This window comes from Seriola lalandi, unplaced genomic scaffold (assembly GCF_002814215.2).
Source record: "Seriola lalandi dorsalis isolate HSWRI2012SDOR001 ecotype SW California unplaced genomic scaffold, Sedor1 jcf7180002054825, whole genome shotgun sequence".
Classification (NCBI taxonomy): Eukaryota; Metazoa; Chordata; class Actinopteri; order Carangiformes; family Carangidae; genus Seriola; species Seriola lalandi.
Genome location: NW_019525378.1, coordinates 442652 through 457670, shown reverse-complemented (window position 1 = coordinate 457670; position 15019 = coordinate 442652). Strand labels below are relative to the sequence as shown.

The following is a 15019-nucleotide window of genomic DNA, read 5'->3' as shown; positions in this document are numbered from 1 at the left end:
TAGTTTGTAAGTATTGCCATTGGTGTCGTCACCTGTATGTACTGTAGCTCATTTTTCTTCAAGTCTCCAGCAGTGGGACTGACTATATGCACTGACTGACAGTCTAGTCTGTCTTTGTAGTTAGTAATGCATAGTCTGCATTAAACGCAGGGATTGTTTAATAATAGATTTAGATTATTGCGAAGTTTATCACAAAATGATTTTACTTGAAAGAAACCTGTTAAGCTGTAATTGATTTACAGAGCAGATGTGCTCTCTAGCACTCTCTAGTGGGCTCGTGTGGCTCTACAGCATCATTTTACGAGAGGAGATATCAAATTTAGATGCAGCTGTTGATCACATATTTAACTGGGGATGGGTCCCGGGCATTGTGTATAACTGTATATCAGTACAAATAGACAGGGAAGTAAGAATGCTTGATGCAATACGGTCTTAGCAAAGGAAAGTGAGGCATCAAGTGCTTTTATCTTTGCCTCAAGGGGAAATGGAGATGATTTAGTCCATGTTATGTCATCTCTACTCAGCACAGCTGTTAATGCTGCGACTGGTGAGTCATTTAGGTCATGACCTCTTTCCTCCTCAATGAATAGGTCTGTGTTTTCTGGACATGTCTGGGAGGGGCTTCGTCTCCTTAATTCTTCATGAGAAGGTGAGCAGGTTGTAGACCTCAATCACAGCATGTTGTACTGTAAAGAACAAGTTTTAACTGTGAACTTCAATTCCATGTTAAGCTGTAATGTTATAAATGGTATTCTGATGCAGACAAATGCAATGTGGGACCAAGTTCGTCTGTGTTTGATGCAGTGTTTTGTGGTGATATTGTTATGTACAGAGAGATGGATCATGTTACAGTGATATCACATGCACATGCGTCGTGACAAGTGAGCAGTGACAAGTGGTGTGATGATGGATGTCGATTGGGACACACAGAGAGTGTGTGAGTGTAAAGCCCTAACAATGTTTGTCAGTGTTTGTTTACTGTTCAAATTATATGCATTTTTCCCAAATGTTACTTGTTATTCAAACTGTATATGTGTATTGAAATGCATATGGAATTGAATATGCAAAGAAAAACAAATATATCACTTAATGACCATAACTTTACTTTGTTGTTTTTCCTCTTGAAATAAAATGGTTAAAATAAATAAATAAACAAATTAACTCATGAATAAATGTAGTTATATTTTATTGGATACAATAGTGCACATAATACTGGATTGTGAATGAGTACCTTACAATCCACACGAGTGGGTCTTTCTTTGTACAATGAAATGACTCAGTGCTGCTATAGGCCCATTACTACAGTACCTTAAATGGATCGTAAACCATGGAAGACATGATCTGTGTCCAACAACACACAGATGAAATGAGCACACCTTCAATATTCACACACAATTAAAAGACTAATACATAAACATAGATATGACTCAGCACACTTGTGTGTTTGTGTGTGTGTGTAAGAGAAAGAAAAAGACCCCCAGGTGTTGAGCAGTGGATTTATGGTGTTATGGGCTGTTTTTATGACAACGCCCCTAGTTCTGTGTCTCTAAGGGGCTCCATCCTCACCGGTGGTCACATCGCCATCCTGGGCCCATCAGGCCTTGTTTGCCCAGGTTTTGGGGTTGCTACGGCGACTGCGACAGCGTTTCCTATTAGATGACCTCTCAGAACGTCTAGGCCACCCAGACAACTCTCTGCACAGCTCAGCTGCAGTGTGCAAAAGACAGACAGATTTCCTCAAGTGCATGATCATAAACCCTGACATCAACGTGCTTGTTAGCACGTGTAGACTGTCTCACCTTTCAGATACTCATCCTGTTGGCACACGGTCCTCATGCAGATCTCTTTGTTGATCACGTAGACACGAGGGACGCTGTGTGAGAAACAGGATATAACATGAGCAGTCTGTTGTGTTAGAGCTGTGGGGGCACAGTGACTTGGTGTATCTAAAACCTTATATGACTGAGCTTTGCCAGTAGTTGAATGTAATTAAGTACATTTATACAAGCTCTTTAAACAATTGCAATTTTGAGGTACTTGTACTGAAATATTTCCATTTTTCTGTACATTATACTATTAACGCACTAGATTTGTATGATGTCTGTAGTTAATTTGCAAATTAAGATTTACTATACAAAACATGATCCTTTTATAAAATCTGAATTTTTAAGATTAAACTAACCAGCAATATATAAAGTAGATACATTAACATGCTGCTCACACATTTATGCACAATAATTAACGCAATAATAACATCTGTTTCAATACATTGATATTAATATACTTGATTGCAATTTTAATGTCTGTAATGGAGTATGTTCTCACTGTGGTACTGTATTGCTACATTTACTTAAGTAACAGTCCTCAGTACTATATAAGTGCCCTCACTGAGGGACACCAAGATCTTTAGTGCTCACTTATAAAAGTCAGCTGTTCTACTGGCAAATTGCTGAATTAAAATTGTATTTCTGTAAACTGAAAAAATCTGCAGATCACCTGTAGAAACAAAGACCACCAATACATCTCTTGATGGGCTTGTGAACCGAGTACATCCTGGTGCAAGGATACATCTCTTCCCTACAGTCTGCAGAGACAGGAGATATGTGTCACAATGAAACTGTATCAGTCACAACGAAAAGATGAAGCACACCAGAACTTGCATAAGGGTGAGTGTTTGTGCCAAGAGCTCAAGGGGCCTCCTGAGAGGCCGTGCAGGGGTACAGCGTCTCCAAACTGCTGTCACTCACTGTCTGGCAAGGGGCTTGCAGGTGGTACAGTGGCCTCTAGAAACAAGGAAAGAAATCACGATCAGAAAAACCGGTGACCCACATCAGTGACCCACAGACTGACAGATGTCATGCAACATAACGCGTTCCTGATCTAAAGTGTGACTTATAAGGAGAGGAGCATTACCAGACTCCTGGGCTTGGGCTACAGCTGTGAGCACTGTGGAACAGAAACCACATGAGGGGAGTGTTTCGCAGCATAAAAACAAACACACAGCGACTCAACCGTAATTAAACAAGATGATTTGTGTGTTCTGTTTGGCAGCGTTACCGTGGAAACTGCAGAGGAGCAGGACCACTGGAAGGCTGCCCATTCCTTCAACTTGCAAGGGGTATGTTTTACGAGCTGGAGGAAACCGAAGAGGAAAAGAGTCAGGATGATTTCACAGAGTGGAACTGTTCAATATCCTCTCTCAAGATTTTTGTGCTGTTTATGTTTCCTTTAATCCCCCTGCATATAAATGCTCCCAACATTCCAGGTCACTGTAATGTTTTCCCTACAGTTTTGCACCAGCTAAAAACACAGAGAGGGGTGCTATGTTTTGGGTAACAGACAAGTTGTCATCGTTATAGAAGAGAGCCTGATGTCATTTTGCTGTGGAGTAATATCTTCTGCAGTACATGCTGGTAATTACTGGGCTGCATGTAAACAGCCGCATGAAGTATCAATGGAGCAACTAAAGAAAAGTTCGCTTTAAAAAACATTTTACTTTCTTCTTCTGAAAATGTTTTTCCTCTTTCCCTGAGTCCCTTCTTTCTCTCTCTCCTTCCCTCTCCCGCCCAGCATCATTCCTCTTGTGATGTGTCAGTGTAACTTTGGAGTCCAAGTTGTGAGTTCTCTCAAAAGAATGTGTTTTTTTGTGCCCTATTTGCACCCTTCCACCCCTCCACCCCTCCTCTGTTACAGTCGCACATTCTTTTCCAGCTTTCTTTTCATGGCAAATATTGCAGCTTTCCAAGTGTACGATCACCACCAGCCAGTCTGAGCGTGACGGTTTTGTCACAAGCTGTGTCTTTTCTGCAGCGATAATCCCAGAGTCATACATATGCACCCACTGAAAATGAAACTCTGAATTGTCATGGTTTAGCTCCATGCATGCCTCTGTTGATTTGTTTGCGAGAGTGACATGTTTTCCACTGCTTGTACTTACTGAACTCTGCATGCAACCACACATCACCTAACTAAAACTTCTGAAGTGAATCAGTTAATCAGCCAAGCATTCACTCTCAACATTTTATGTTTACATCTAATCTATAGGAGAAATTCCTTCCATTAATATCTTTGGATGTGAGCTATCTTTCATCTGCAGATGTTCCTGTGTTTATTTCCTACAGTATGTGTCAAAATCAGGTGAAAAAAGAAGCATAATTAACTTGTACTCACAACTTTTGCTGTCGTCCACAACTGCTTTACTTTTATGAATCTTTTGTCTTCTCCTCTTTCTCCTCCTTCCCTCTCCTCCTCCCTCCTCCTCCTCCTCCCTCAGTCTTCCTTCCGATCATCGTTTTTTGGATTTTCACTTTTTTTTTCTGTTCCAATCTGGTAAAAATTTAGCATGCAAATGCAATCTGACGTCACACACACCTTTTTATGGTCTCCTTGAGCAGACATTTTATTAGACACATATACTGTTCCAGTGTCCTGTATCTATGTGTCTCTTAGTGTCTCATCACACAAAACAAAACATTCAGACTGTCATCATCCACAAAAAAGTAGGGCAGTTCTTCTTGTTCATTAAATAGGCTACGTTACATCAGTGTGATGAGGACTAATATGTAAAATATAAGTAAGTAAATATTCAGTTTCATATATTCAAATGACAGTAACAGTATGTTCACATGATAAAAAAAAGATCAGAGGAGCAGGTCTTTTTGTCTGGATGAATTTCCTCCCATTGTTATGACAATGTGTACCTTTGTTTCAAAACTCACCCATTTAATTTTCAATAAAAAAAATTAAGTTTGCAGCTAAAGCACATAATCATTTAACAGTGGGCCTCAAATTTGACTTTTGCACTATTTAATGTAACCAGCAGATGTAGCAGTGCACACAGAGAGAGGGACAGTATACAACAGCTTAGACACGAACCAACATGTACAGTATATGCTGTAAATATATAACTAATATATATACATATATTATATTATATAGAATATAACATATATAACCGAGATGTTTGAACAGGTCACCTTGGGCTCCAGGAAATTGTGATGGGCATGTTTTACTATTTTACATCTCATAGAGTAAACTATTAATCAATAAATAGTCATTTAATTCATAATGACATTTCAGAATGACATATTAGTTGCAGCATTAGTCTGATTTATTGACACATTTTGCTCAGTTTATTCTGATTTCGAGAATGTATATCATTGAGGGAAGTGGGTAAAACACTGCTTAAAGAACATGAAGTGTATTTGAGGAGCCTGCCTTCACAGACACCACTGAAAAGACTATAATGGTGTGATAGCATCTTATATCATTATTTATATTTTACTTATTTCTATGAGTGGTTTTGGTATACTGGACAAGAACAGGTGATGCCTTCAGGGAGATATTAAAATAAACACAAAACTAAGCAAACCATGAAGAGGGTTTGCTATCTATAATAAACCTAACTTCATCACCTGCTCAGTCTGTTCTCCTTAGTTGTTTGATAAATACAAAAGTGTCTAGTTCCTCGGAAATGGATGTGGCACAATTACTTGCAACATAAGAACTTTAATCTGTAGTAGTCACACAAATATATATAGCTGAATATTTGTCATCTGTTACCCGCAATTCACTTAACACAAGTTATCCTTCAAATATCCCAAGTGGTAATCTCTGCAAAGATGAAAGTGACTATCAAGGCCGCAGTTCCTGACCCTTTGTCTCAGAGGCTCTTTGTGTTGAAAAGACGCTTTTCATTGGGACCGTTATAGCTGCATTGGGGAAGAAACTTGACTCTGCATCGGCTTCCATGGACTTGACTAATATAACTATTGCTGCACATACCCTTGAAGTCAGAGACTCTTCAAGCTCTTGGACTGACTAGGCCACCACAGGCCTAGTCAGTCCAAGAGGGAGACACTCATCATCCCCCTGACATATCGGGGCTACACGGACTCCCAAGTGAGTGTCTGTGGGGTGGCCCTAACAAGGTCGACCAGGCGAGGCTGATGACAGCTTGACAGATGGAGGCAGTGTAAGCAAAAGAGAAGTGGAGAGGAGCCAAGAGGGACGATCAATCCTTTGAACACATCAACCTGCCACTCTCCCCACGCCGTTCCGGCATGATGGGAAAGTAGAGCCGAGAGGAGCAGAGATGAAGACAGAGAAGAAAGACAAGAGAGGAGTAAAGGAGGCAGGTGTTAGGGGAGACCGAAAGCAACGCAGACCGGTTAAGGCAATCATGCCAGATAGTAAACACATGATAATCTCGCAACTTGTTTATTAGATGGAAGGCACTGCCTGAGGCATGCCAAGTCTGCAGTGCATACTGTCTCTCTCTGCGACCTCCTTTTCACCCCATCGCACCCCTCCCTCCCTCATTCTACCTCTCCGCATTTCAGGCAGCTGATACATTTTTCATGTAGTACTGCTGTGTTCCCTATGCATGAAAACATACACACACCGAATTCTGAATTCGCCAATTAGCACATTGCAAAGCTCAGCAAATGCTCAGTCTTCACATACAGGCTATACATTGTAAACTAGATCCAGGGTTGGTCATCAGTGGTTCTCGCTGTGCACACACATTCATTCAAAGCTCTTCCAGTGAACCTGTTTAAGCAGTTAAAGTAGCTGAACCTCAACAAGCAGCAATGCAACGCAGGAAGTCGAGGGCGTAGGGGAAATTTAGGCCATGATGTCCCAAGTGGTTGGCTTCCTTCTGGGGATACATTTCAGACATTTGGCCATATATGCTCCACTCAGGCCATCAATCTGGCTCTCATATCGGTGTCTGCTTTTGCAGTTATCATTCTCATGACATGTGATGTTTTTTATCAGATATCTGTCTAAATATCTGTTACAACGAATATTGCTTTCCAGCTGGTTGTCCCTGTATCCTCTGTCTACCTGCGCTGAATGTTCATTTTACAGAACATTGCGAACTGTCTCCTAAAGACTGTGATGTAAGTTATAAGATGTAAAATCAGAAGACTCTTTAAAGACACTAAATTGGAGCAAATAAAAAGGTTTGAACTTTTATGCCAAAGGGAGCTTTATTAAACTTAGTAGCATGAAATTTGAATCTGGCTGACATTATAAATCTGAGTCTGAACGTCTTGAGTTTCTAGATTAGAACAGGTGTCCGTCGTCTTCACAAGCGTTTTAAAGGCCTATCCTAACTTGGAAGTACTTTCTTGACTTAAAGTAAACAAGCTGCATATCCCTGACATTACACACATTTGGATATTTGTAAGGACAAGCAGTCTGTATATCTGTCCTTGTTTCTCCTGTTTTCATCATCCCTGCTATCTGTCCTCGTGGACCTCCAGCAGATTTGCACCTCGACCAGCATCTTTGTGTTGGCACTCTATTGTCTCTGTGGTACACACCATGTGTTTCCATTTGTCAGGCTGTGCGCCTCCATTAACTCCCCACCTGAATGTCACATGAGCCTTGTGCCTCTGTTTCCCAGAAAACAGCAAATCCCAAATGGCCGTTTCTAAAGGAGATATTTTAATGGGACACAGCTAATGAAGGCTGGTAGTCCTTGGTTCATGGTAGCAGTGACCTGAGAAGAAAACAGATCCAGAGAGTGAGGGAATCAAAGGGTGCAGAAAGTAGATGTGACAACAAAAGCAAAGATGAAAGGAAAGGACAAGACCCAAGTGGCATGACAGGAGAAAGGGAAAAGTAATCAGCAAGAGGGGCCATAGATTAAAAGAAAAAGAGCAGAGACGAGGGAGTTAACAGGCGAGATGGGTCACAGTGTTCCATCAGATTGTGCTGTTACAGGCCTGTGGGCGCCAAGGCAGCCTGGCTTTTGCATTTGGAGGGCTGTGGACTGCAGATAGTCAAAGAGAGGTGATGATGTCCATTGCGTGTAAATAGATGGACTTGGGGTCTATTTTTAAATCCATCTGGAGTGGCCCTTAGCAGGGGTTAGCACAGGCCCTACTGACTTATACACTCGTACTGCACATTAGCAGCTTGCTACCAACAGGGATCCACTCCAAACTGAAACTGAAATATTGTGCATGCTGCAATGTGAAGGTTTTTTTATTTTATTTTTGTGTCATGCCTTTTTTTTGCATTTATCTATATGGTGGAACTGAGCCTGAATCTCATGTGTAGCAAAGTTAATTTTTGCAATTCAAGTGGTGTCAAGTTCTTTGCGTTTACCATGACAAACAGTTGCTAACATAAAACGATTCAGTAGGAGCAAACGTATGCAAAGTCGGGAATACCACTGCGTTGTTTTGGGGGCACCGTGCCAGGAATGCAGGTGATTTTTCAACCATTAATCGTCCTCTGCGACAGATGTAGGACAAGTGTCCACACGGACAGTATGGAGGTCAGCCTGCGATGTGTGCAGATTTCACGTGAGGTTTGTTCTACTGTCAACACATCAATCAATCATGTATAAGTACAGTATAATATTTTAAAATAAAGTTTCTTTAGCGTCTGATCATTTAGGCAGGAGTTGAGGATGAATATGATGTCTCTCCTGCTGCAGGTAGTATGCCTGGGCTTTGCATCAGGCACACTTGGACGAGGATCACGCTGGTATCACTATCAGCTTGTATTGTTCAGTCCAATTTTAGATGTGCTTCTTCTGTTCTGCAGCACCTGTTGCTTCACCACGTCAAAGATGTCACTCCTTTCCATAGGTGTACTTTTCTAAGGCCTCATAAGGATTTTAGCTATTATTTATACATAATTGATTTATTCTATTGAATTATTTACATAAAACTAACCCGTAATTAAGTCTAAAAAAAACGGTCTGGTTTAGAGCTCATATCGAAGTTATACATGTTGATGTATCCTCAATAAAAGGTCATTGGTTTTTTGCCTCACAGTTTTTCACAAATGTTTCTTGGCAGCATGCTGTTCTTCCAGGAAGGGTGCCGGACATTTGTTGGTCTCCTTCCATATTAATTAAAATGTTGAATAAAAACACTAATCAAGCTATGTTAGAAGAGAACATACCGTACAACAACTGTCTCATTTATATGTGGCTTTTCAAACCCATTATTCAATATGTATGGCTTTTTGTTTACAATACTAATGAATGATGTGTTTACTAGTTTATTAAGTTAATTGTAAAGTTATTATTATTTTATGTATTCTTAAATGAAATCAGTGGGTTAGGGTTTTTTTTTTTTATTCCAATTTTGAGGATTTAAATGTTTCCTGATCGCTTCCCGTCCTGCATCAGAAATACTGATGTTTTAATCAAGAAACATCAGGTGCCTGAGAGACTGTCTCAGGTTGGGTAGGGGTTTGCAGCAGCAACACTGCAGGAGTGTGTGTGGGGGGGCAATACAGTGTTCTAGTGCACGGCCGTACTTAAAATAGACAACAAGCTGTCTCATCTAGAAGTGCCGTTCAATAATCCTTTATATCACAAGACTGTAACATAAAATGTGCAGTTTTGTGCTACATTGATTTAATATGCGCGTGTAAATTTCATGAGAGATTCATGTTAACACAAAGAGTTCAGACTTTATTGAGACAACAATTCCAAAACATATTTTATAGCCATTATAATATATCTCAAGGTTTCAGGCAACAAATGTTTCTTGTATTATCTATAGTCTCTTCTCATTAAGACACACATACATACAAATACACACTGAAATATATGCAACAATGGAAGCGGTAACTTTAGTAAGGATATTTATAAAAAATATGAAATATACAGCACCTTATAGTGTATACATTTGCACAGGAGTAAAATCTATATTTACACTCAAAAATAAATTGCAACAATTTTACATTCATTAAAAATTTGTCTTGAAACAAGTTTATAAAGACAAAGTTTATCTCTCCCCTCTTCCCTCCCTGACCAGCTCTTCCTCCACCCCTCCCCCCTCTCTTATTTTTCTGGCCTCCTTCTCTGCCTCTTCTGCTTTCCTCTTCTCCACTCTCTCTGTCTCCATCAGCCACGGCCCTCCCAGGTAGCTCAGGAGCTCCTCCGGGTTTCCTCGCTGTCTGGGCTCAGGGTGGAGCAGCTCCTTGAATAGAGTCATCACAAGTGGGCTGAGGCCCTCAAACTGTGAGGGAGGAGGGTTGTCCCTTTGGTTTTCCGCCATGATCATGTAACTGTCAGTGTCCTCCTCACTGATCTTCTCCTCCTTTTCCGCCTCACGGTTAAACCACTCGTGGTATCTACGGTAACCACGGTCATCGTGGGTGCTCTCCTCCCAGGGGAAGCATCCAGTCAGTAGGCAGTAGACGAGTACACCAAGGGCCCAGCTGTCGATACAGGGCTCCACTGTTATCCAAATGTCCTCCATCTCGTCTTCAGTCCCCTCGCACAACCTCCTCTTCATCTCCTTCTCAGCCTCCTTAGCTGGCTCCACCTCAGGAGTACAGAAGGGCGAATCATACCAGACAGCTCGAACGGTGGAGCCGATGGCTCGGGCAAGGCCGAAGTCTCCCAGTTTGACCCAGCGACAGGAACTGTCACACAGGAAGATATTCTCAGGTTTGATGTCACGGTGGACGAAGCCAAGGGAGTGGAGGTGTGAAACAGCACCACTCAGCTGGGCCATCACCCTCTGAACACACTCTTCATCCACCCCAACCTAAAACAGAGAGATAGTCTGGATCAGACACTTACTTATAACTTAGTACAGCTTTCAGTTTAGACAAAACTATGAAGATTAGATGGAGTCGGGTCAGAACACTACATCGTTGGCGCAAAGTCAAACAAACTCTGCGTCATCAGAATGGTTGATGATGCTCTTGGAAATCCCTGCTTTACCTCATGTACTCCCTCTTCATTCACTGAGAGCAGGGTGAGAGCAGGGTGCCCTTACTCTTATCAGCACTCTATTATGTTACTGGCAGTGACACTATCAAAGAAGAGGGTGACCTGGAATCCATTAGCAAGCACGTCCCAAGTTTTTGCTGACAGAAATGAAAGCTCAAAAGGAGTGGATCAGCAGCTACACTTTCCCTCAAAATCCCCTTTAAGAAAGTCTCACTGCAGACACACACTAAGACTTTCAGACTGTTGCAGCGTTGCATTTTGCAGCTTCGATTATGTTCACAGGGAACATTTTGTTCTAGAGAAGGAAGTGATACGTTCTATACACGATAAAAGTACTTTGGTTTAGGTCAGGGAAAGATTGTGGTTTTGGTTAAATGATGATAAAGTAAAAAGGTTCTTTCTCAGGCTTTAAGTCACAGCTGACTTTTTCCATATCAAAGTGCTGTGACACACACAGAAAGCATTTTAGCTTTAGTTGCCTCAAGCAGCATTGTGTTGCAATAGCAGAAATTACAGGGAAACCAAATGAAATACATTCTCATTAAACCTTTTAAGAAGCGTTCATTAGCAACATTCATGTCAGATTGCAAGAAACAGTCTGACAACATTTCCACATTATGTTGATAGAAACGGTAATGTGGGTGGCAGTAACGGTTCTTTATAAATATATTAGTGTATATGCTGTTGTATATTAGTAGGATATGAATGTTATTTCTAGGTGACAGAGCTGTAGGCCAATTGCACATTCATGCAAGCTTTTGTTCTGCTGAAATTAGAGGAAATAGAGGGCATCAAAAACACATTTCATGCCACAAATCAGCAAAACTGACCTCTGACGCTATTACACTGTAGAGGTCACCGTACAGGCCGGCTTGCTGGGCAAACACATAGTAGGTTGGTGTGGAAAAGAAGATGCCAAGAGCCCGAGTGAGAGAAGGATGGGTGCAGTAAGACAGGGAGAGATTGTATTCACGCAGGAAAGAGGAGAGGGAAGTTGACTGACGAGGGAAGAACTTCAGAGCCATAGGAGTTCCTGAGAGGAATGAAGCAAGATGAGACGTGTTGAATATTACAATATCTAATGAGCTTTAGTCAGATAGTCAGATTTCAATAACAAACTGCCATCATTGATGCAATGTGAGTGTTATCCATCAATGTCACTGCGAACAAATTTAACTTCCCCTTTGGGGCGACTCTGTTTCACGGCTGTACCCCAGTTGCAGCAACTCTATCCCAGAGAATGTACCAAAGCACTTCATTACAGCAACAGAGGCGCAAAAGGTTAAGTGAACACTATCAAAAGACAAATCTGTCCTCACCTTACTTCGGCACTGACTCCACACAACATGGGCAGTTTCTTCATTAGAAAGAAACATGAGCCTGAGTTAAATGTGCTGCAGTGGAGTTATGTCATTTCATCTACTTCAGATTAGACACTGGGAGCTCAAAGGTGTAATCAAAACTCTTAATTAAATAGACAAGCATTAGGAAGTTTGATGGACATTTCACACAATCTTACAGACTGCTCGAATTGAGACATAAAAAAGCTGCCATGACCTTTCACCTTGAGTCTTGCACTAACCTCGCTTTCTGTGAACAGCCAACATGACCTTTCCGTAGGATCCCTCTCCCAGGAGCTTTACCATCTGGAAGTGTTCGGACACTTTCAGAGTGGGCATGGACTGCGCCGACAGGAAACATAGCTCATCAAGTTCCTGAGCTGCTGCCGCCTAAAGAGCACACGCACACACACAAATCCAAATTCAGTGTCTACTTACGATGATTGGTTTGGTGGCGTCAAGAGAAAGGAGATCTACTGCTTGAGTGGCGTGTTGATGCTGATGATAAATAGCACCACCGAATCTGAATCTGATTTTAAGGGTCCACATACTGATGTGTCACCTGAACCTGCGACATGGCTCGTTGCGCAATGAGGACCTGGCAACTTTAAATCTCATATATCTCATTAGTTGCAATAGTGACGTATTACATCATGAGACTCAAGGGGATTTTGTTGTTTTCCGAGAGTATGTTCATTTACACACTCCGACTCTGAGTCGAAGAAGCTTGTGCCATCTCAGCAGAAGCCAGTGGAACATATTGCGTTGTGTTATTGCTTTCTGCTGATCTGCCTTGATCTCCATTGTCCCATAGACAGGATAAACTTCAGACGTCAAGGTGATGTCTTATCAGCGTGATCAGAACATTTGGCGCTGTCATTCAGTTTCCACTGTCATTCTCTGTTTTGTGAAGTCACATCCACGATGACTTCCTTTGAAGTAGATCCCCCCCTCTTAGGAAGGGTGTGAACGGTTACGACACACAGCTTAACACAAAAGATGTTGTGATTGCAGGAGGATAACATATTTTTAATTTTGACCTTCCACATGTTGTGTAACTGAGCTTGGTGGGAAACTGATTTTAATTTTGATCTGATTACTTCTGTTATGTTCTTGTAAACACCTGTAACACCCCTCATGGTCACTGCACTAATATCAATGTAATTTTCTGGTTCGACATTTTCCAATCACTAATAAATCTCTGTTGGTGGTAACATATCAAACGGTGCCATATGACACTTAAGATTTATTCATGAACGTTATCTGAGCAATGCCATGCCAGAAGTTTAGAAAATGGATGGATCTCAGTTATGAGTTCCTGCCTGACAAATAAATGGATCTGATGTGCAGCCAAAAATAAGACCGCAGGTTTCAGCCAGTCCGAGTTCTGCTTGGCACAGATATTACCAAGACAGCGCTATTTTAAACAGAGCCAATAGTGGGCTGCTTAAAGATCAATGGCGTATTAACTGATGTTGCTCTATAGGTGCACCAATAGGCTTCGGTTTATGTGTCCAAGAGGTCACATTTCAGTCACTGAGAGAACTCACAGACAAACAAAAACACTGCATTTGGGACAGTTACCAAATGCACAGAAGGTAAAATTGAGGACATGATGTTTCAACAGGAATCCTCATATTAATCAACTTACTGTATGTGCACATTGATAAAAGTGATATTATAGGAAACGAGAATGTAATAGATACCGAGCTATGTTGTCTATGTATATTCATGTACGTCTTTTCACAGTTTTGAGCTCAAAGCACAGTGTGTAAATCCTGAATTCAAATCTCAGTTGGGTTTCTTTCACAGAGTTGTTAACACGGGTTATGTGTATCACATTCTTCAGCTGCTCTACATTCCACTCATGCCAAATGAAATGAATATAATTTATTACATTTTGAGAATTGCTTGCAGCTGGAGTTTTATCCATGTCACAGTTTAAGTTTGATTTAATGGCTCTGACATAAATTATCGCGTATGCATCTAAAACATTCGTTGCATCGCAAGCACCCTGACATTTTCCGTGTCCTTGAAAGCTGAGGTGATTATTAATTAAACCCTTACTAGTAAATGGCCTTTGGCATGGAGCAAAAAGTGATCTGAGATTTTAATAAGAGCTCTGCTGGAGCTAACATCATTAACAGATTTGAAGTCCAGTTGAGGTGCTCAACGTTACAAGCTGAAAATCCCTTCAACAGCATTGTTTATCAAACCTTTGCAGCCTCAGAGCAATTTTATGCTAAAGAGCCACTGATGCATTTGTGCCGTGCCTGCATGTCACCTCATCATATAGCCTAGTTGCAAAAACACATTTGTAATATCATACTTAAAACCCCCAACCGTTTGCACATACAGAAAATTATTACATTTATGTCTTTGTTGCCATTGTTTTTGTTTGATTGTTTGTTTGTTTGTTTTGCAGAACAATGTGATGACTTTTGTGAGCATGAGTTAACCTGTAAAGCTGTTGCTAAAGTGTGTATGTAAAAGTTTGATGCTGCATTTAGCTTCACAGGAATAAAGTGCAATACTTACTGTCATTTTCTGTTCAGTTGGTTGATCTCTGGTCACTTTGTCTGGACTCTTTTCAGCATCTAAAGAAAGACTTTCAACGCCTTGCAAGCTGCTGTCAGTGTAACTAGCTACTGGTTTATGCTGGAGATCTACTGTGTGTCCTTGACTAGGCGATAATTAAAGTGGAATTGAAGTTGATATTTTTGCCTCTGCTCCGTGGGTCCATGCAGTAGCACAGCAGCTTTATAGAGGAGGGTCATAAATGTTTACTGGAGACCTGAATATTGACTGTGTGCTTCTCCCCAGGAGACACACACTGAACTCTCTCCCTCTCTTTTCCTATTCTTGTGCCAACCCTCTCTCCCAGCCTCTGGCCTGTTATGCTGGCAAATACGCATGAACCAGCTACAAGGTATTTCACCCCCCCTCCCACCCCCTCACCCCC

General features: G+C 41.2%; 2 protein-coding genes across 2 annotated transcripts; both read right to left on the bottom strand.

Moving 5' to 3' along the window:
- Positions 1 to 1169: 1169 nt before the first annotated feature.
- On the bottom strand, positions 1170 to 4260 carry mfap5 (microfibril associated protein 5). The gene is made up of 7 exons (XM_023426311.2): positions 4171 to 4260; positions 3058 to 3132; positions 2914 to 2946; positions 2748 to 2783; positions 2497 to 2584; positions 1800 to 1873; positions 1170 to 1707 (listed from the first exon to the last, which is right to left on the bottom strand). Exons 2-7 carry the CDS (start codon positions 3098 to 3100, stop codon positions 1595 to 1597), a joined length of 387 nt encoding a protein of 128 aa, XP_023282079.1. The 5' UTR covers positions 3101 to 3132; positions 4171 to 4260; the 3' UTR covers positions 1170 to 1594.
- Positions 4261 to 9432: 5172 nt separating this feature from the next.
- Positions 9433 to 14974, bottom strand: sbk3 (SH3 domain binding kinase family, member 3). Its single transcript, XM_023426276.2, has 4 exons — positions 14596 to 14974; positions 12300 to 12447; positions 11548 to 11750; positions 9433 to 10529 (listed from the first exon to the last, which is right to left on the bottom strand). Exons 1-4 carry the CDS (start codon positions 14599 to 14601, stop codon positions 9762 to 9764), a joined length of 1125 nt encoding a protein of 374 aa, XP_023282044.1. The 5' UTR covers positions 14602 to 14974; the 3' UTR covers positions 9433 to 9761.
- Between the last annotated feature and the right edge of the window lie 45 nt (positions 14975 to 15019).

What these genes read in the sequence shown, in the direction of transcription:
- mfap5 (XM_023426311.2), bottom strand. Translation starts at nt 3,100, where the DNA reads ATGGGCAGCCTTCCAGTGGTCCTGCTCCTCTGCAGTTTCCACG. An exon ending in AGCCCAAGCCCAGGAGTCTG is followed by an intron (nt 2,784 to 2,913) that starts GTAATGCTCCTC and finishes CCTTGTTTCTAG; the next exon opens with AGGCCACTGTACCACCTGCA. An exon ending in TGCAAGCCCCTTGCCAGACA is followed by an intron (nt 2,585 to 2,747) that starts GTGAGTGACAGC and finishes CTGTCTCTGCAG; the next exon opens with ACTGTAGGGAAGAGATGTAT.
- sbk3 (XM_023426276.2), bottom strand. An exon ending in GGCTGTTCACAGAAAGCGAG is followed by an intron (nt 11,751 to 12,299) that starts GTTAGTGCAAGA and finishes CATTCCTCTCAG; the next exon opens with GAACTCCTATGGCTCTGAAG. An exon ending in ACAGTGTAATAGCGTCAGAG is followed by an intron (nt 10,530 to 11,547) that starts GTCAGTTTTGCT and finishes TCTCTGTTTTAG; the next exon opens with GTTGGGGTGGATGAAGAGTG.